The sequence below is a fragment of the Centropristis striata genome, chromosome 23, assembly GCF_030273125.1.
Source record: "Centropristis striata isolate RG_2023a ecotype Rhode Island chromosome 23, C.striata_1.0, whole genome shotgun sequence".
NCBI lineage: Eukaryota > Metazoa > Chordata > Actinopteri > Perciformes > Serranidae > Centropristis > Centropristis striata.
Genome location: NC_081539.1, coordinates 2,550,091 through 2,572,835, shown reverse-complemented (window position 1 = coordinate 2,572,835; position 22,745 = coordinate 2,550,091). Strand labels below are relative to the sequence as shown.

Here is a 22,745-nt window from a genome sequence, read left to right as displayed (position 1 = left end):
AACTGACGGGAACGTGTCCTCCTCCTCAACACTGGGTGGAGATATGCGTCGTTTCAGCGGGTTAATATGGTTAAGCCGTCGCTACTGACCGGCTAATGTGACTGAATAATGCGACCGGCTAATGTGACCAGCTAATGTGACCGGTAACTGCGACCCGATAACACGACCGGCTATTGTGACCTGCTAATGTGACTGGCTGATGCAACCGGCTAATGTGACTGGCTAATATGAACGGCTAATGTGACCGTCTAATGCGACTGTCTAATGCGACCGGCTAATGCAATCGGCTAATGCAACTGGCTAATGCGACCAGCCAATATGACCGGCTAATGTGACTGGCTAATGCAACCGGCTAATGTGACTGGCTAATGCGACCGGCTAATGCGACTGGCTAATGCGACCAGCCAATATGACCGGCTAATGTGACCGGCTAATGCGACCGGCCAATGCAACTGGCTAATGCGACCAGCCAATATGACCGGCTAATGTCACTGGCTTATGCGACCGGCTAATGTGACTGGCTAATGCGACCGGCTAATGTGACCGGCTAATGTGACTGTCTAATGCGACCGGCTAATGCAACCGGCTAATGCGACTGGCTAATGCGACCAGCCAATATGACTGGCTAATGCGACTGGCTAATGCAACCGGCTAATGTGACTGGCTAATGCGACCGGCTTATGTGACTGGCTAATGCAACCGGCTAATGTGACTGGCTAATGCAACCGGCTAATGTGACTGGCTAATGCGACCGGCTAATGCGACTGGCTAATGCAACCGGCTAATGTGACTGGCTAATGCGACCGGCTAATGCGACTGGCTAATGCAACCGGCTAATGCAACTGGCTAATGCGACCGGCAAAAATCCTATTCCAATCTCATTATCTGGGTGTCTTAATCGGAGTTGTAGAACTCCGACACTATTCAGATAAACACGTTTACATGCACTTCAGTTGTCCAGTTATGGTCAGATTAAGGCAATAATTCGTTTTTTTTCAAGTGTCATGTAAACATACTGACTGTCACATACCACATACTGGGGGTTATGGACATTGTAAGGTAACCTATAGAGTTTTTTAAAGTAGATCCTTACTTTAAGTACCTGATTGACAGTTGGTCAAGAATTGCAGCAATGTGGAAATGCAAGGAAAATACAAACAGGGATGTATACAGGTACAACTCGAAAAAGAAAATACAGTGAAAGGGTCAAAGTTATGAGACCAAACCGCTAAACGTCCTTTTTTTTAAATATATCTATATAACGTTATATATAACTTTATTGACACGTTGCCGTGGATACGCATTGTTCTGCTTCTCTCCTGATGACGGCTCGCCTTTTTAGTGACCTGTCAATCAAAGGTAGCCCCGCCCCAAATCATACGATTCTTTATCTTCTATTTTCTTCTAAATGGGGCCATTATTTACACTATTAACATCAGATTGTCTTGAAGAAGATTTGTTACTAGTGATTGAGACCATAGTGTTGTCCTAAAAAACATTTCTGAGGTAACAAATCAAGTGAGAAGTTTTCTCATTTTGCATTAAAATGAATGGACATAAATGTTTTTGCAGCCAAACTTAGCGCCCCCTGCTGTAATTTTCAGTAGAATGCAGCTTAAGGCACTTCCTGGTTTGCCTCCCTGCTCAGATCAGGAGGTTGCCGCCTGCTTCAGACTCTTAGCTCCCCCAGTTCCTTCCATTCCTCCACCCTTCATCCCCTCATCCTTTCATCACTCCACCCTAATTGCCCTCTCGAGACCTTTAGTCCATCCCTCCTACATCTGCTTGGCTCAACTCCATCCTTAATAAGCAATCAACGATTTTAAATCCATATCATTGTTGGTGTTGTCTTGTTAGTGAAACAGACACTTGGGCTCTGTGGCAATTAGCAAAACTACATCAAACAAACAGGCAGCGACTGTCGGCTACAGCCACTTTGTTGAGGTTCACTTTTATTTCTTTTTCCTATTTTTTTTTGTACATTTGGAATGTTATTTTGATTTAAAAAAATTCACACTTTCACAGGAAATCAATGTATATATGGGATATATAAATGCAAATCCTACTTTTGATCTTCTTTTCTATTTAACATCATGCTGTAGCTAACAAGGTGAAAAGGCAATTTTTCATTACACTGTGATTACATTTGTATTAATTATTTATTGACTAATTTATTTTAGCGCTGCAAGGCATGCCACGTACAATAAATAAGTCTGTCAGCATCACACGGCTGAATGATTGGCTCCCTTTCACAGAAACAATTGCATTAGCAACCATCCTAAGCAATTAATGACTGACATTATTTCCAGCCATCTGATGAGTTAGTAATTGAAAGATATTAGATGTCTTCTTCTGGGATTAAACACTGTGCTCTTTGTTCATGAATGTGTTGTTATTGTGTGTTTTATTTATAATATCAATGTATATTTTGGCCATGATTGGACAAAAAAACCAAAAAAACATCTGAAATGTGAATAACTTCCTGAATTTACTGATTAATAATGTAACTATGACTATGAAAATGGCTAAAGGGGTTCCTCATTAACAAATACACAATGATTCATAATATTTGATGTACTTGTGATTTCTCAAGGCCTCGGTATTTAATATTTGATTATTAACAGAGAGCTAACATGATTGACAGTAACTAGCAAGTAACTAGCTTCCAATCCCTAAAATAGTGAAGTAACAAGGAAGTTTCATGAACCATTTTTTATTTTATTCTTTATTTTTTGACCCCACTAGATGGCGCTCTTGGCCAAAAAAAAAGGCTCCCATCAGCACCCCCTGTTGGAATTTTTCGTAGAATGCTGTTTTTTGTTCATTTTGTGTCTTTTTTGTTCATTTTGTGTCTGTTTTGGTCATTTTGTGTCTATTCGTTTATTTTGTGTTTATTTGTTTACAGTGCAGTAACTTCACATATTTCATGCTCAAATGCATGTATAACAGTATAAATAGGAACACAAAAGGTTTGAAGCAAATAAAAAATAACCACTTACTGTGATTTTTTTTTTCAGAGCAAGAACAGCAGACCAAGAAGTAATTTTGTGCATTTTTACACTGCACTTTTAAGATTTCATGCTCAAATGCATGTAGTTGTACTGAGGGCCACTTCAAGTGAGGGTGCGGGCCGTATGTAGCCCCCGGGCCTCCAGTTGCCCATCCCTGGTCTAACCAGTTGATGGAAACTAGGCGGCAACCTCCTGGTCTGAGCAGGGAGGCAAACCAGGAAGTGCCTTCATCTGCATTGTACCGAAAATTCCAACAGTTTGGCTGCAAAAACATTTTTGTCCATTCATTTCAATGCAAAATGAGAAAACTTCTCACTTGATTTATTAGCTCAGAAATGTTTTTCAGGACAACACTATGGTCTCAATCACTAGTAAAAAATCTCCTTCAAGACAATCTGATGTTAATAGTGTAAATAATGGCCCCATTTAGAAGAAAATAGAAGATAAAGAATCATATGATTTGGGGCGGGGCTACCTTTAATTGACAGGTGGCTAACAAGGCGAGCCGTCATCATTTTGCATTGAAATGAATGGACAGAAATGTTTTTGCAGCCAAACTTAGCGCCCCCTGCTGGAATTTTTGGTAGAATGCAGTTTACGGCACTTCCTGGTTTGCCTCCCTGCTCAGACCAGGAGGTTGCCGCCTGATTAGGATTCCTTTATGATTGGACTAAACTGTTTGAAATGGCAGATATTGATCAGCAATATTGTGCAGACTTTGCAGTTTGATTGTAGGGCTTTGTAGTTGTAATAAGTTCTGACGTAGTCAACATTTACCTCTCGATTGATCGGCTGTTTCTGCTCTGACATCAAAGAACAATAATAAGTTGCCCAACTGAATTCCTGAAGACATATTTGCTCTCGAGTAGCAAAAGTTGTCCAATTAGAACCCTTTTTTTCTATTTTTTCTCTCTTGTTCAATCTCTTCTTCTGCTGTTTTTTTTCTAGAATAATCTCAATACATCACATTGCTGTCTTCTGACCAAAGTACGTTTATTCATCTTCATTTATTCGCTCTAAACCAGGCGGCAACCTTTGAGTGGCGATTACTGAGATTGGCTTAACTGTTTCTTCAGGTGACTACAGGTACATCTCAAAAAAATTTAAAATATCATGAATAGTTCAGTATTTTTTGTCAACCATTCCAGAAAGTGAAACTTGTATATTATATAGATTCGTTACGCGTAGAGTGAAATATTGCAAGTCTGTTTTTCTTGTAATTTTTGATGATTCATGGCTTGGAGATAATGAAAACACAAACTTATTTATTTGAAGTTGGTTAAAAGCTCATGCCTACATCATGTATGTAGGCCTAAAGAGTTATAATAAAACATTTCAAAATGTATGTGCAACTCGGTTAAATAAAAGTCTGTTGGTCCAGGCATATATTAGTCACACCCCTAGTCCATATGTTGTGCATCAAAGGGTTAATTGGTGTCACAGACCTTATTATATTTACTTGTACATGGAGCAATTTTACTGAAAGATGCTTTAAAAGCTGGCGATGGTAAAAGAAGCAGAAAGAGGGAATTTATGTAACTGATAAAAAGGTGTTAGAGCGACTAGATGGATCAGAAAGATTGTCAGGCATTACATCCATTTTTTAGCTAAGTAGCTTGCTAAGCTAACTACTTAGCTAACGTCTTGGCTAAGTAGTTAGCTTAGCAAGCTACTTAGCCAAGTAGTTAGCTAATTAATACAAAAACTATTTTTCTTCCATTTCATCCATTTTTTTAGCAAAGTAGCTTGCTAAGCTAACTACTTAGCTAACATATTGGCTAAGTAGTTAGCTTAGCAAGCTACTTAGCCAAGTAGTTAGCTATTTAATAATACAAAAACTTTTTTTCTTCATCAAGTATGAAAGGAAAAATTGATATGATCGATTGTAATAAAAAAAAATTCATGAAATAAATTGATTTTAAAATATTTTTTTTAACCCAAGTTGTGCATCAAAGGGTTAATTGGTGTCACATACCTCATTCTATTTAGCTTAGCAAGCTACTTAGCCAAGTAGTTAGCTATTTAATAATACAAAAATGTTTTTTCTTCATAAAGTATTAAAGGAAAAATGGATATAATGATCGATTGTAATAAAAAAAAAAGATATTCAAAGAATACTTGACCCATGTTGTGCATCAAAGGGTTAATTTGTGTCACAGACCTTATTATATTTACTTGTTTATGGAGCAATTTCACTGAAAGATGCTTTAAAAGCTGGCGATGGCAAAAGAAGCAGAAAGAGGCAATTTATGTAACTGATAAAAAGGTGTTAGAACGACTAGATAGATCAGAAAGATTGTCAGGATTAGAGACGAATTAGCAAATAGGCGACTACCAGAAGAGAGGAGAGCGAGACATCAAAGGAATAGATTGTGTCAGTTGGCAGGGTGGGAAACAAATCAACAAAATGTACTTCTTGTCCTGTGAATTAGCAGCATCAGAGGCTCAATCTGCCTCAGCGGAGGAGCTCGTTCTCACAAGTGGCTCCAAAACGCATTTTTGGCTTCTTTCCCACCCTGGGACTGAAGATGGTTTCAGAAGTGAGCAGAGCAGACAGAACAGAGAAGAGAGACAGAGGAGGTGAATGCAGAGCTACAGAATAGTTTTATTAAGCATGCTACAGACGTAATGCAGAATACAGGTGAGACCATGAGAGGGAAAAACTCAAAAAAAGCAGGAAACCAAGGCGCACCTCCCCTTGTTGTAGAAAATAATTCATCTTTTAATTGTGCCTCTTCAGAAACTAAACCAAATCCTTACTTACATTTTTGAGCTGTATAAAATTGGACTGGAAAGAAAGGAAAAAAAAAATACACATAACTATTATTTCTGAGACCTGTTGGGTAGTTAAAAAAAAAAAGAAAAATATCAGGAAATAACACCACTTAAAATTCTGGGCATCAGTGTGTTCAAATGCTTTTTTTGTTCAGATAATTTAAAGGAACGCTAAAGGCACAGAAACTTTGGTCCGACTGTGTAGCCCTCTCGAGTAAACTGTCACATGACAATGAAATCACAGTGGACTCATCTTCTAAACTGCTTCCAAAAGCATGCAACACTTTTTTTTCCGATGTGGAGATCCTACCATAACTAGACATGCTTAGAAAACCGTCGTCACTGACAATTACACCATACTGCTATGGAGAAAAAAAAAAGCATGGAAAGCTTCAAAAATACAGATAAAGAAAGAAATACTTTAGCCACGAGCCGTGTTGTGATATGTGACGCGTCGATTCAAAACTGGGGGGGAAAAAACAATCTCAGACTCAAATGGAATTCAAGTGAAGTTGCAGTAAAACTTCAGGAATATTTGTTCCTGTGTCAGAAATAAAAAGGGAAAAAACAAAGAAGCTATACCTGGTTGGTGGCAGAGCTTCAAATACTCTAATGGAGGATGAAAAAACAGCTTTTTATTCTCTCTAAACCTCCAAAAATATCCAATACCAATGTGCCCCGAAAGCATAGGAGGGTAATTAATGAACATGTCCAGCTGTAGAAACAGTTGATACTGTCAAGTAAGGCACATAAGTACTGTATCTTCTCAACTAAAGAAAGAATTAAACAGTGATCTACATCAAACTATCTTACAGGGAAACAATCAATCATGTCAATGTTTTTGCTTGACATAAAAATACAGAGTTACAGTTAAGAAGAGCTGGGAGGTCCCCCAGGGTCTGCAACAAACTCTTATTATTCTCTTTTTAAAAAAAGGATGCAAGTCAAAAAATTTTCAGTCTCTCTCAAGGAATGACAGGATCAACAAAACCCCCCCAACAACAGAAGTGATTCACTCGACGTGGTCCCCCTCCCCCACACTGTCGCCGTGGGTTGAGACTAGCTAGATGGTGGACTTGGAGAAAGAGACTCTCAGGTGCTGGTTGCCGCCCATGTTGTAGTTGTGGAGGTCGATCAGGGCCTGGATGGCCTCCTCCACTGTTGACATCTGGATCAGAGCCATTTTGCGATCCCTTAAAAGAACAAACAAACAAAAAAAAAAAGGCGTTAAATACCGTTGCTGGGGTAGAACACAGATAGAACGCTCAACGATTCATTTATTGTTCCAACATGGAGCCTATAACACTTGAGAAAACACATGCAAATACACAAAACACAACAAATTGAAAAAACATCATCAATTGACAACCAAGGTTATAATAGTTTTGGATTTTTCATTAGTTTTAGTTTTAATTTTGTTGTCAATTTTTGTTTTCAGATTCAGTTAGTTTTTAGAGTGAGTTTGCTAGTTTTAATTAGTTTTTATCTTTTGGAAAATGCTTAGTTTTAGTTTAGTTTTTATTAGTTGTGTTGTAATGGGGTATTTGTTGGGTGCCAGATTCAATAAGGTCACAATAAATGTTTCCTTTGTCTGATCCATCTCAGCTCCAAGAAGTTTATTAAGTCATAAAACCAGATAGATGAAATAGATTTCATATCAACCAAAAAGGTTTACGCATGAAAAAGTTGACAAAGACGAAAATGAAGGACATTTTCACGATAATTTGTTAGTTTTAGATAGTTTTCTAACCACACAATACAGTTACAGTTAATTGTCGTTTTTTTAAAAACACTTGTTTTTATTTTTATTTCAGTTAACGAAAATGTTTTTTTCAATTCTAGTTTTCATTATTTCGTTAGTTCTCGTTAACTATCATAACCAACACAACACAACACGAGCGCAGCATTTAGAAAACGCTGCAAAGACCACAACACAACAGAAGTGTTTCCAGAGGACACTTAAAAGTGATGCACACGTCTGGACACGCTTGATATTATCACATTATTCCAAGAGAATTAAAATTTCACGTTATAACATGAAAGTATCACGTTATTTCATGATAATGATATTTTCATGTTATAACGTGATATATAGCGTTAGCCAGCTAGCCCGTATCAATCACATTGCAGTTAAATAAATCAAATAAATGAATGATACACGTTTTAGTTGGTCTCTCTCAACGGCACCGAGTTGGTCTTGGTCTTGCTAGCCTGCTAACGTTTGCACGCTATCAATCGATCGCTGGGTAATGTTAGCATGCTAGCAATCACTTGCTAACGAGAAGAGATGAGAAGTTTGAACTGAGCCATGTGGGTTTTGAAAAAGCTGACTCTTCAGAATGAAACAGATAATTTCTAGAGAGACTATTTCTAGCAGCATCCTTTAACTTAATGCATTAACATTAGCTTGCTATCAATCGCCGGCTAACGTTTGCATTCTATCAATCGCCGGGTAACGTTAGCATGCTATCGATCGCGGCTAACATTTGCATGCTATCGATCGCGGCTAACGTTTGCATTCTATCGATCGCCGGGTAACGTTTGCATTCTATCGATCGCCGGGTAACGTTAGCATGCTATCGATCGCGGCTAACATTTGCATTCTATCGATCGCCGGGTAACGTTAGCATGCTATCGATCGCGGCTAACGCTTGCATTCTATCGATCGCCGGGTAACGTTAGCATGCTATCGATCGCTGCTAACGTTTCCATTCTATCGATCGCCGGGTAACGTTAGCATGCTATCGATCGCGGCTAACATTAACATGCTATCGATCGCGGCTAACATTAACATGCTATCGATCGCTGTTAACGTTAGCATGCTATGATCATTATAACATGAAATTATAATTATATTGAAACAACGTGATAATATCAAGCGTGTCCAGACGTGTGCATCACTTTTAAGTGTCCTCTGGAAACACTTCTGTTGTGTTGTGGTCTTTGCAGCGTTTTCTAAATGCTGCGCTCGTGTTGTCAAGTTGATGAAGATGTTTTCAGCAACATGTAGGTCAGGTGGCTTGTCCCAACAGGATAGCGTGGTTACGTACTGGAAAAACTTGAATGCTTTCACAGTGCCTCCAGCGTTGGAGAAGAGAAGCCGGAGGTCATCTTCTGTCACATCTTGTCTGTTGGAATAAAGGCGACAGGTTACAGTCGGGCATGTCACGGCACCCTCATACACGTTTCACAGGGAATCACACTTTAATAAGAACGCTGGTTGCCACTGAGTTATGTGGGTTTTCCAGAATAACAAAGAAAATGTTCCTGATAAGGAATAATTTGGTTACATTTTGCTCTGCTACGCCTTTTTCACCAACACAACCCTAGTTTTCTTTTTCTGGCTGGTGCTTGTTCGCAGTTAATCCAAGTTGTGAATCATCTCAGACCCGGTTTCAAAGTTCAAGACCAGCAAAGATTTGGAGACGCTGTGCAACCAGTTCTTGTGGCCGAGAGCCAATTCTTTGGCAGTTGAAAACTCCCTTGGTTGAAAAAAAGTAACTGAAGGAAAAGTTCCATTCAGCTCTAAAGGGTTGGGGTTGATACTTCAACAAATAAAACCAAAACTTTCTTGTGCACATACCTTGAGAAGGAAGAAAGTGTTTGAAGAGAAAGAAGTATTTATTGAAAATTGGCAAAAATGGATTACATATGTCTCTATCATAAAACCGGATTTCAGGCAATCTCAGATTGGACTATCAGAATACTTTCATTTCTTTGTACCTTTCCCCTTTTTATTTTTTTAATTAATTAATTTATTTTTGGGTGTTTTCCAATCCCCTTTTGTACGCTTTTACTTTTCCCTTGATATTTTCTGTATTTGTCTATCGGTCTTCATGTTGATTTGTTTGTTCATTTGAAAAACCAATAAAAAGTAAATGACAAAAAAATAAAATGAGCATACTTGTGAGTGGAGCTGCATGAACAGACCTCGTCAGTCCACCTCTTTGTCATACTATATGTGTGTTTTTAGTATACGTTTGGATGGGTTGATGGCTAATTTCGTTGCTCTAGTTCTTGTTACTCTGTGCAGTGACAATAAAGGAGATTCTGATTCTCTTACGGGATGTTGGAGAGGTGGAGGGTGGCGGATGGTGGGAAGATGTTCTGGAAGTTCTTGGAACCAGGTTTCTTGAAGCGATGGAGCGGGGAGTTGGCGTAGTCCTTGGTCAGGCCCTGGTCGTCCAGGCCGTCACGGGGCAGCGCTACAGTCTGGTGCTTGGACAGCGTCACCCGGATGATCTTCCCGTACATCTTTTGGCCGTTCAAGTGGCTCATTGCTTCAGACGTGGCAAAAACAAAGGGAGGTGAGTGGTGCGGAGGGATTTACTGGCTGTAAATCACAGTTTTCATCACAATATGATGCTAGATCCATTCCTTGGACAACCATACAGGATTTGCTGATGTCATAAAGTCCGCCCCAATACAATTTCGATTCAATTCACAGTCCTGCGATTGATAAGAGACAATATTATATACCCATTTAATACGCCCGAAAGTAGACAGGAATAATTAATTGATGATCAATTGATGGTCGTTAAGAATTTGGTCGATCACTTGGAATTTTTTAATCAATCTGTGTATTTTTTTATTTCAGTTCTGAGGCCGTACGTCAATAAGCCAATGAGCTGAGAATTAAGTTGGATAAAGCTGCAGTTTGCAAACTGGAAGTTGCAGTAACATTTATAAAACACATAAATACAAGAGTAATTAATTGGAGCAAAACTAAATTACTCTATCAAACCTTGCTAGCATAAATTACTGAGTCTGATTCGATCCAAAACTTACATAAACACAAAACATACTTAAATATGCAAGATTAATGTGAAAACTAACCTCATGCCTCTTCCGGGGCTTAAGCATAAAACATTGAACTCCTTGACATTTTCTTTACAGTTTAACCTCAGTTCATTTAGTTTTACCGTCAACAGGAAGTCTCTTTTCGTCCAGTTAGCTGTGTAGCAGTACAGTACTTAGTGATCTCTGTTTGTTTACAACAAGCACCAGACACTTGCCGGTTAATTCACCATCACAATCTTTATGATCAGCGGAGAACCAGTGCATAATTTGTCATGCTGGTTTGTTTATCATCAGCTGCTGACGCCACAGTTGCGTTTCCCCTGTGTAATCCGTCTCGTATGTGATCACAGATCACGGTTGAAACTGGCGATTACGCGACGACTGAAAACCATACGTCATCTCCAGACTCTCGTAAATCCCTCTGGGGCCTTTTTTTGTAATGGAGTCACGCTAAGTGAGCGGACATTTGAGAGGGCGTGGCCTGAGACTTTCCCAGCGGCAAGGAAACACGGCTAATTTGATGTTAATTAGTCCTGGACAGGACCTGCAGGTACACATGGCCACTTGACCTTATCCATGGGTGGGTTCGGGCTTGAAGCACCCATTGGACCAAACGTCTATGCTCTAAGGAGTCACCTGTTCATTTTGAACTATGGATGCACCTTGTTCACTCATGCTAGCTACCTAATGCTAGCATTAGCTGACAATTTAGCCTTCCAAACTCCACCACTGCACAGCTGCCAGCGGGACACGGCCGCCATGGCTCTCAGAGACAGGCCATTAAATTGGCATAATATCTATTAATAATTTCTACTATCTGTATTTTCCATATTTAACATTTGTAGCACAGTGTGCAGTTTTTCAGTTTGGGTTATGCCCCCCTTAGGACTTTCCTTGAGACAAACACTGCCGCTAATGTCATAATACAAGGGTCAGTGACAAATAAGGGTTGGCAAGACGTCAAATGGTGTAACCACAAAAAATGATAAATATTAAATACTTCATCCACCTACATTGTATTTAAGTGGACTTGTACGTATAATTAGTAAATTAGTATTTATACATTTACACATTTCGTCAATATTGAGCAGAAGATATTCTAAATACAGCCATTTTTTTAGAAAGTTTTGACAAATTATGTAAAAATGTGCTATATACCAGAGTGTTGCAATGTAAACGTGGATTGGATTTTTTCTCATTTTAGATCACATTTGTTTCACTGTATATAATCAGATTTTTATGGGGAAAAAATGACTGGTTACACCAACTGACACTGCGTTAGATCACGTCATTGACCCACAAACAGATGTTCTCACCTAGCTGGGCCTGGTTGGCGTCTGACATCTGTATTAGAGCGCTGTCCTTCTTATTGTAAAGAATTTTCACCCTCTGGACATCACCATACACTCCTGCATTAGAGCCACAGGCAGGCAGGAGGAGAAAAAGGTGAGGTGGAGAGAGAGCAGACAGTTAGAAAAAAACTGAAAGTTTCACATTGGAGACAAGAAACACAGAAGAGAGACTAGCAGAGTACACACAAGAACTTTACAGTAGACTTTAGAGTGAGAGGTGTGAAGAAGGAAAGGTAAAGAGAGAAGAGACACCCTCTAAACAGATAAGTTATCAAGTTGTGTCAGATGGCTACAAATAAATAAAAAAGCATGCAAAAATAATAACTTAACCGTGCATTAACAGTAATGAACATTAACCCAAACCAATAAACAGGGGGCCAAAATGGATTACAGATTACCCAGCAAGCTACTGTGAGCATTGCAAACAAATATACATAAGCTTATAATAATAATAATAATAATAATGACAAAGATAGAATGATAATAGAACAAAAAGTGAGAGAGGATGAGAGTCATCAGAGAGAGAGAGAGAGAGAGAGAAATCAGAGAGACAGAGAAATCAGAGAGAGAGACAGGGAAATCAGAGAGCAAGAGAGAAATCAGAGAGAGAAAGACAGAGATCGGAGAGAGAGAAATCAGAGAGAGAGAGAGAAATCAGAGAGAGAGAGAGAAATCAGAGAGAGAAAAATCAGAGTGAGAGAGATATCAGAGAGAGAGAAATCAGAGAGCGAGAAATCAGAGAGCGAGAGAGAAAAATCAGAGTGAGAGAGATATCAGAGAGAGAGAGAGAAATCAGAGAGCGAGAAATCAGAGAGCGAGAAATCAGAGAGCGAGAGAGAGAAATCAGAGAGTGAGAGAGAGAAATCAGAGCGAGAGATAAGAGAGAGAGCGAGAGAGAGAAATCAGAGAGCGAGAGAGAGAAATCAGAGAGAGAGAAATTAGAGATAAATCAGAGAGCAAGAGAGAGAAATCAGAATGAGAGAGAGAAATCAGAGAGAGGGAGAGAGAGAATGAGAGTCATCAGAGAGAGAGAGAATGAGAGTCATCAGAGAGAGAGAGAGAGAGAGAGAGAGAGAGAGAGAGAGAGAGAGAGAGAGAGAGAGCTAACGATAACATACCGAAGAGGGTAAACAGACTTTGGGGCGTAACCATCTTTAGAGGGAGAGAAGAGCAACAAGCAGCGTGAGACAGGTAGAGAGGTAGAAGAGTCGGAGCGGAGCGGAGGTAGAGATGGACAGATCGATCCAGAACGGAGGTAGGTAGGAGGAATGGTGGTTTTTTGTTTCCCCCCGGAGAGTGATGGAGGTGGTGGGTCATGGAGGAGGGGAGCAGGCGGCGAAAGAGGAGTCATGGAAGGGGGTTAGGTTTAATGTGGGAGGAGGAGGTGGAGGAGGAGAAGGAGGAGGAGGAGGAAGGGGTGATTCAAGGGATTTAAAAAGCCCCCCAACCAGCACATGGAGTGGAGGGTGGGGAGGTAGTATGAATGGGGGAGCAAAGAGGGTTTAGGGTTGAGAGAGAGGGGGGGATGAATAGGGAGGCAAATGCAAATTGGGGGAAAAATAAAATAAAAAAAAGTGAGGAGGGGGGGGAGGGACAAAAAATAAAATATAGGTCAGTACACTGGAATAATGCAGGTAGTTTGGTCAGAGATAATGGCTTGGATCAATGTTTTTTCTTTAGTCAAAATACAGCAAATATCTTGTGCCAAAATGGTCTTTCACCCTGGACAAGCATGGGGTAAAAGGTACATTCATGTCAAAATCATAATAAAAAATCAGCAATATCAAGTCATAACAATGGGATCAAAACAACATGCAGCAGGTCGGAAAAATCTGAAGATCTACAATCTTTCAGTGGAGGACAATGGTACTACGAGGAGTGTGAGAAGCTGAGGGGGGAAAATTAGTTAAAAGAGACCGTGTAGAACCTGATAATGTAATAAATTCCCCATAATGTAATAACCCCGATGATGTAATAAAAATCTGCACTTTAGTCCATTGAAAATGGAATAAAACCTGATAATGTAATAACTTCCCGATAATGTAATAAAGTGCATTTCCCAATAATGTAATACACTTTTTTTTTTACCAATAAAGTATAATATTAATGGGAAGTTATTACATTATCAGGTTAGCCTTCATATCGCAAGTCCTGATAATGTAATAATTCCCCAATATTGTAATAATTTAACAGCAGACCACCCATTACTTGGGTTCTAGTGGTGATACTGTCACAAGTAGTTTTATTAAAACTATTTGTTTAAGTAAACAAAAATACTGTATAACAGGAGTACCTTTTTTTTTTTTAATTAAAGCTCCATAAAGTGCACATTTAAATAAAAAAAATCTTAAATAAAAATAGCCTATGAAACAAAATAGGCCAATCTTTTTGATTTTTGAGAAAAGAATAACGAACATTACAAAAGAACTAAAAATGACAAACCCTAGAAATGGCAGCGTTAATATATAAAGAAAGAAAAAAAAGAACTATATCGATATCAGCGATATGGTCTAATTCCATATCACATTTAAAAACATACCGATACATCTTTTACATCGATATATCGCCCAGCCCTACTTGGTGTTATACTTTATGACATTATTGGTAGGGGTGTCAAAAGTATCGATAATAATAATAATAATAATAATCCATTTTATTTATAAGCGCCTTTCAGAACACCCAAGGTCACTTTACAAAAAAGCACAAAATAATTTAAAAACAGTGGCAACAAAATAAAACATTGAAACTACTACAACATAACATACTAAAAAGTATCGATACTAAAACGTTGTATCCGGATACAATACTCATTTTCAAAAGTATCGAGTATCTGAAGCTTGTTATCATAGTTGCAGTTTCTTTTTGCACAACTGTTTTTTATTATAAATATTAAACCTGTGGTTCTGTTAATTTTTACATGTTGCATTTTTCTTGTTTATAAAAATATTTCTGTTAAATTTTGGGGTCTTTGTTTTCATCCTTGTGGTATCGAAAATGGTATTGGAGTATTGAATATTTTCCTAAGTATCGGTACAGAATTGAAAATTTTAGTATCGTGACAACACTAATTATTGGTAAAAAGTGTATTACATTACTGGGAAATGCACTTTATTACATTATCGGGAAGTTATTACATTATCAGGTTTTATTCCATTTTCTGTCTGTTGTTAAATTAATACAATATTGGGGAATTATTACATTATCAGGACTTGCGAAATGAAGGCTAACTTGATAATGTAATAACCTCCCATTAATGTTATACTTTATTGGTGAAAAAGTGTATTACATTACTGGGAAATGCACTTTATTACATTATCGGGAAGTTATTCCATTATCAGGTTTTTTTCCATTTTCAATGGACTCAAGTGCAGATTTTTATGACGTTATCGGGGTTATTACATCATCTGGGATTTATTACATTATCAGGTTCTACAGACCAGGCATGCACTTCAAACTTTTGTTTAGCAAGTACAACTTTGGCATGCAAGAGTTGATGTGAAGGCCACCTGAGAAAAACATGGCATTCACACAAGTCTGAGAGGCTAAAAAAAAGCAAAGAGTAATAATAAGCACAGTATCTGAACATCAGGTGATTAGTTTGAATGGTTGAGATACTGTCGGAGGCTCCGCTATGACACATTCACTCACAGCCAGATGAGGAAGAGACAGAGACATCAGGAGAGACAAATTAGATGCTATTTAAGAAATAAACGCAGAGGAAGAGGTAGAAGACAGTGAGCAAGCGGTTCAGAGAGGCTTCGTCTGTCCCCAGAAAGGGAGACGTGGGTAAGGAGACCACAGAATGATTTCATATGAGCTTCATATGAGCTGAGGAGAGGTGAGGAGAGCTTAGAGAGAAAAACAGAAGAGAGACAGTTAGCTGAGTTAGATCCGCTTTGACAAGAGAAGGGAAGGGCAGAACATCGGAGGGAGGAGGGCGGGGCTCGGTGCAGCACTGACAGAAACAGTATACCCCCTCGCTCTTACAGGGACATAATGAGTCTTGACCAAAAGGAAAAAAAAAAAAAAAATCAGCAAGGATCTGGGTATGTAAAGGGCACTAGAAAGCAAAGAAAAAGATTAGACATTTTTGTTTTGTTCATATGAAAAGTATGTGGAATAAAAAGGTGCCCTTGTTTGTCCCCTGTGGCACTTCAGTGATTAGTGAACATCAGACAACAGGAGGATTTTTTTTTTCGGGTTATTGATTATTAGGAGTATGGCTTCCTGTCTGAGCTTTTATCAGCCTGACTGCAGAAAAAACATTTAGAAGAAAAAGATAAATCCAGTGTTTCCCCGACATTATTACGTGCACCGCTGCTGAAATTTCATATGATCATTAATATAAATGCACCTCTAATGATTTCTACTCGCACTGTATTTTCAACTTGTTTTGAGTCATCAACGAGTGCATCAAATCCTGTCGGACCCTCTTAGGACATCAACTGAAAAGCTAACTTTCAAGCTTATACACAGTCTATATAGCAAGTAGCGTAGGTAACGTTAAGTCAACGTAACAGCGTAGCTCTTAGGGAGCGGCAGTGTTGCTAAGTTATCGACTTTGTTGCTAGATTTAGCGACTTTTCAGACCGCCCTAGCAACTATTTTTCCAAAAAACGACTAGCAACAAATCTAGCGGCTTTTTCTGGTGTTACTGGAGACTTTCGGAGACTCGTTCTTACTCCGACGGCCCTGCGGCTCGTTAAGAAGAGTAAGAACAAGTCATAGCAGCACAGTCCTCCCGCAGCAGTCTCTCCCAGCTGCAGTCACAGAGCCGGAGGGGATGTTAGCCCCTTAGCGTCCGCTAGCTGGTTTACGGTTAGTGCCTCTTTTGGGTCACTTTAGCCGGTCCCGAGGCCGGATTAACCCTTTATCAGGCAAAGAACTATATTTGGTAACTACAGGTAATATTTAGAGAAAAAAGTAGCCAATTTACTAGATTAAAGTGGCAAATCTCCAAGAAAAAAAGTTTCAGATTTAAGAGATTTGAAGTGGCAAATCTCCACGAAAAAAGTCGCAAATTTACGAGTAAAAAGCAATTTTTTTCTAGCAGATTCACCACTTTAAATCTCATAAATCTGCACATTTTTTTTCTTGTAGATTTGCCACTTTAATCTCGTAAACTTTTTTCTCAAAATATTATTTTCGTATTTTTTTTTTTTTTACACCTTCTGGCTGTATGTAATATCCTCCAATATTTTCTCGGGTTGAAATTTGGAATTTGCAAGTATTTCAATGAGTGTCCTATTAAGGGTTAAGGAGGAGGGGTGGAACTGTGACAGAAGACAGTCGACTTGCAGTTCTAAACATATTTAGGATGTTTTTTTACTCACTTTTTGTCTTCCCCACAACATTATTCCTCTCTCCTACAGCGTCCATTACAATTAAATTATGCAAATTAGGCGATGACATCATTTAGCGACTTCTAGCCACTTTTTGGACAGCCAATAGCTATTTTTATATGAACATTTTTAGATAAAATTCTAGGGGAAACACTGAAATCTATGGGTGCACAAAACCGACGTGCCATTCTCACAGCATCTGACACAAGAGTTGCTGCTTTCTGTTTTCTAATATTTGCATAAAATCAGAATTGTCCAAGATCACAGAGGTATAACAACTAGGTGGCTTAGTTGATGTGGTTTAAATTGAGTGATCAGGTAATCAGAAACACCCCACAATGGATTTTTTACTTTATTATGTATCCTCTATGACAGAGACAAGACAATGAAAATAGTAGCACAAGAAGGACTGCTGGCAATAACCAGCAAATAAATAAAATTAAAAAAAGGACAGAGGGATGAAGGTGGTGGGTAGGGGTGGTGGACTCCAAAGGGATAGTTTGGATCTCTTCTTGTTGGGTTGTGTGAGGTACTTCTCTATAATCAGTAGATTACCTACAGAAGATAACAGTCAGTTTGGAGAAGCCAAAAGGAATACCGGCATCGAAGATTGGTAATCTACTGCTCTACTGCTTTTCCAGCTTTAACTTGCCGTCAGACAGCACGGTTTAGTGACGCAGGTGGAAGTGGTTCTGTGCTCTCATCACTCCTGTGACAACATCAATGGTTTGACCTCACAGAAGATAGGAGCTGCCGTGGTCAACTCATTTGTGTTATTATGTGACTTTGGTAAATGCAAACTAACCATTTATATGTCAAATTTCCCCAACAGGGCGCCACAGGAATGAGTTCTTAAACCAGGAAGTAAGTTAGCATACAAGTGAGCATGCGCACAAGTGTTGTCTTGTCATACATGCCGGCAAAAATCCTATTCCAGCCGCATTATCTGGGTGTCTTAATCGGAGTTGGAGAACTCTGACATCAGTCGGACCAACACGTTTACATGCACTTCAGTTGTCCAGTTATAATAATTTGGTTATATATAGGAGTGCTGCTGTAGATGGGGGCAGCAGTACTCCTTCGCGCTGCTAAAACTGAGGGCTACAGACCACCACCTACTGTAGATACACTGACTCTGGACAAGTAGGTCATACAAGCCCTCTGCAAAAGATCCAAACTGTCCCTAAAAGCCTTCGACAGTCCATCTGACTGGTGTGTGTGTGTCTTTTTTTAAATGAATGTCTTTTTTTGGTAATTTTGTGTCTTTTTTAGTAATTTGGTGTCCTTTTTAGTAATTTTGTGTCTTTTTGTGTGTTTTTTTGGTAATTTTGTGCATTTTTTATTTTATTTTTTGCATATTTTGGGTCATTTCGTGTCTTTTATGAGTAATTTTGTGTCTTTTTTTGTCATTTTGTGTCTTTTTTAGTCATTTTGTGTCTTTTATGTGTATTTTTTAGTAATTTTGTGCATTTTTTGAGTAATTTTTTGCATATTTTGGGTCATTTTGTGTCTTTTTTGGTCATTTTGTGTCTTTTTTTAGTCATTTTGTGTCTTTTTTGTGTATTTTTTGGTAATTTTGTCCATTTTTTAAGTAATTTTTTGAATTTTTTGGGTAATTTGGTGTCTTTTATAGTCATTTTGTGTCTTTTTTAGTCATTTTGTGTCTTTTTTTTGTCATTTTGTGTCTTCAAGTAATGTCGTTTTTTTCTGTTTGTCCGAAAAATGTATTGCTGCAGCCCACCATCTACAGCAGTACTCCTTCCTGCAGACCACCACCTACTGTAGATACACTGACTCTGCACAAGTAGGTCACACAAGCCCTCTTCAAAAGATCCAAACTATCCCTAAAAGCCTTCGACAGTCCATCTGACTGGTGTGTGTGTGTGTGTGTGTGTGTGTGTGTGTGTGTGTGTGTGTGGGGAGGCGTGTGTTACTGACCTCCTCGTTGAGGTTGCTGACCAGCAGGACCCCGCTGGAGCCCGCCTGCCCAGCCAGGGCCACCCTCCCTGCAGCAGCAGCAGCCGCAGCTGCTGCGCTCAGAGGGTTCAGAGCTCCTGACGAGAAACAGACGAGACAATCATGGAATGGAGAGCAGCACTCGCACTGAACCGCAGCAATACAATACTACAGTACTAGTACACATACTACAGTACTAGTACAGATACTACTGATACTAGGAGCAGCAGCCACAAGTCACTATCTGGGTGATTCTCATGAAGCAAGTCTAAGTTCTGTCTGTGAAGATTCTAAGGACATACTTTATTGAACTAAATATATTTCACTTTTATATGAAGGAACAATGTAGCCATAATGAGGCACAATTCATTGTTTTGTGTTAACCCATTGAAGCCTGGAAAGCGGATACGTCGTTTTGTAGTATTTGTATAAGCTCTCAAATACCTTTTTTAATTTAATTTCTATCTGCTACAGAGGCTGAAAAATCTATTATTTAGTAGAAGAGTTGACACTTTTTTTTCCAGAATTTTTCCAGAATTTCCAGAAAATTAGAGGCTTATTTTAAAATCGCCCAGCGGTTTTTCAGGCCTCAATGGGTTAAAATAATATTTTCTATAAAATTTCTATCTTTTTAAACTAGGGCCGGGACTAATTAATTAATCGAAATTAATCACATTTTAATCACATATAAATATTTGACCTGAGAACAGTGAGAAGTAATTTTTTTCACATGGATTTTTAGTATACCATTGAATAATGACTGTATACATAAGCTTAAGCAACAAAAATATTGTTTATTTTTGTTCAAGTCCAACAGACCAGTGCAATTTTTGCCATTAAGTGTAGCAATAGCATATTTAGAAATATAGTACATTTCATAAATCCAGGTAGCCTATAGGTAGGTAGACCTTCTGTAAACTAGAATACTTTGGTTTTTTAAGTAAAACACAATCCACGCTAGCTAGCACGCTAGCCGCTAGCTGCTATATGTTTAGCATTGAGGTGATACTTGAGGCTCCACTTTAACGTGTTCATTTTTGTGTAATTAATTCATCTTAATTAACGCGTTAAAGTCCCGGCCCTATTTTAAACATATTTTTGATTCACAAATTAATTACTGTAATGATAAAAATGTCATGGTTTCCCCCCACACTTATATACTATAAATATTTAATAAACTTTATAAAAATAAATATAAATTTGTTTAATAATGTATAATTTAACAGAATACAATCAAATAAAATGGTTTTTAACAATGTATAAAGAACAAAATCTGAATGGAAATTGATGAGAAAAAAATGGTTAAATGTTACGGTAATGTTGAATTGTTTAAATTAAAATATGTGTATATTTTAATAAAATACATTCAGCTACCCTTGAGCATATTTAAGTGCTTGCCAAAGGAAAAAAAAAACTTTTGTTGTTTTTTTTTATTTAAAATGTGTTACGATAATGAATTCTGCTCACAGTGTTTCTAAAAAATGTCAGAAAATACCTTAAATTGTTTAAAAATAGATTATAAATTAATTTTAAACAGTGACTTTAGATTGTATGTTATAAAGGGTGTAAGAAAATATGTATTCAATGCTCTTGGATTTTTGCTATGAGCTGCACCATGTTCATGAGAATCACCCATTTAATCAGTTCAAAGAAGCAAACATGTTTACAAATTACTCAGAATCTTATCAAATTGCTTCTGGAGAAATTAAGTCAACGACGAGATAAAAGAAGAAAAATAAAAGTGTGATCTACCTGGGATCTTACCGAGGAGGGAGTTGGAGTCTTTGCTGAAGGCGGCGGCCACCGAGGGGTCCAGGCTGGGCTGGCCGTCTCCAGCAGGCAGCTCGGGTCGCGTGTAATCGCGGCTCTTATCGTTGTTGTACTTCACGTTTAGATTGACGAGCTTGGAGAAGTCGATACGCAGCGTGCAACATGAATTGTAGATGTTTTGGCCATCCAGTGCCTGTCAGGAGAAAGAAAATCATTATATATGGCGAACCATCCATCAATTTATCCATTTTCCTCCGCTTATCCGGGGCCGGGTCGCGGGGGCAGCAGACATTACATTTAGTAGGGTTGTCACGATACTAAAATGTTCAACTCGATGCCGATACTCAGGAAAATATTCGATCCGATACCATTTTCGATACCAAAAGGATAAAGACGAAGACCCCAAAATTTAACAGAAATATTTTTATTAACAAGAAAAATGCAACATGTAAAAATGAACAGAACCACAGGTTAAATATTTATCAGGGCCGGGACTTTAATGCGTTGATTAAGATTAATTAATTAGACAAAAATTAACGCGTTTAAAAAATTGACGCATTTTAACGCATTAATTTTGATGCACATTTTGGGGAAATGTTGTGTCTTTTTTGGGTCATTTTGTGTCATTTTTGGTCATTTTATGTCTTTTTTGGTCATTTTGTGTCTTTTTTTTCAAGTATTTTAGTTTTTTTCTGTCATTTTGTGTCGTTTTTTAATAATTTTGTGTCTTTTTTCGGTCATTTTGTGGGTTTTTTTGTCATTTTGTGTCTTTTTTTAAGTCATTTTGTGTCTTTTGGTCATCTTGTGTCTTTTTTCCGGTCATTTTGTCTTTTTTTAGTAATTTTGTGTCTTTTTTTAAGTCATTTTGTGTCTTTTTTTTGTCATTTTGTGGGTTTTTTTGTCATTTTGTGTCTTTTTTTTGTCATTTTGTGTCTTTTTTTGGTCATCAAGTTCATAATAAAGTGCTACTGGTTAAAAAGCTCTTACCAATTTGGCCTGCTGTGCATTGACAGGATCACTGAACTGCAGGAGCGCTTGGAACTGATTGTTCTTGGTGAATGTGATTATCTTCATGACCGTGCCAAACTTTGAGAAAATCTGCACACAAAACAAAAAACACAATCTTTAAACATTCAAGTCCAAGCAGTGGATTATTCTGCCACATGCCAACTGAACCTTGTGTTACTGTGTGGGCCCACACACCTGTTGCAGTACGTCCAGTGTTACAGGGTAGAACATGTTGTCGATGATGATCCGCAGCACAGGACTGGAAGCTGCAGCCAGAGCCTCCTGTACATCTGAGCTGGGTGAACCGCCGGACTGGACTGCAGACACCGCCTGAAGCACCGCCTGGGTCCGCTGCAGCCAACACGACATGTCAGTCACTACCTTAAACCCTTTAACTCATTGAAATACTTGCAAATTCCAAATTTCAACCCTAGAGAATATTGGAGGATATTACATGCAGCCAGAATGTGTAAAAAAAAAAACATACAGACCCAAGGGAGGGGGGTAATATTTAGAGAAAAAAGTTTACAAGATTAAAGTGGCAAATCTATGAGAAAAAAATGCGCAGATTTATGAGATTTAAAGTGGTGAATCTGCGAGAAAAAAGTAGCTTTTGCCACCACTTTTTTCTTGTAAATCTGCAACTTTTTTCGCGCAGATTTGCCACTTTAAATCTCTAAAATCTGCGACTTTTTATCTTGTAGATTAGCCACTTTAAATTTCTTAAAATC

General features: G+C 38.4%; 1 protein-coding gene across 3 annotated transcripts in view; it reads right to left on the bottom strand.

Annotated features, from left to right (window-relative positions):
* Positions 1-5,596: 5,596 nt before the first annotated feature.
* The window catches only part of LOC131962227 (polypyrimidine tract-binding protein 2-like), a 31,101-nt gene continuing 13,952 nt past the window's right edge, over positions 5,597-22,745 (bottom strand). For 2 of the 3 annotated variants that reach the window (XM_059327198.1, XM_059327200.1), the window contains exons 6-14: positions 22,210-22,365; positions 21,994-22,104; positions 20,989-21,199; positions 19,219-19,334; positions 13,057-13,090; positions 11,903-11,995; positions 9,850-10,066; positions 8,837-8,914; positions 5,597-6,979 (exon numbers count right to left, since the gene is read on the bottom strand). In XM_059327198.1, coding sequence (XP_059183181.1) covers positions 6,850-6,979; positions 8,837-8,914; positions 9,850-10,066; positions 11,903-11,995; positions 13,057-13,090; positions 19,219-19,334; positions 20,989-21,199; positions 21,994-22,104; positions 22,210-22,365 — 1,146 coding nt within the window. In that variant the 3' untranslated portion in view covers positions 5,597-6,849. The remainder of the gene's footprint in view (positions 6,980-8,836; positions 8,915-9,849; positions 10,067-11,902; positions 11,996-13,056; positions 13,091-19,218; positions 19,335-20,988; positions 21,200-21,993; positions 22,105-22,209; positions 22,366-22,745) is intronic. The other variant, XM_059327199.1, reaches the window with a different exon arrangement.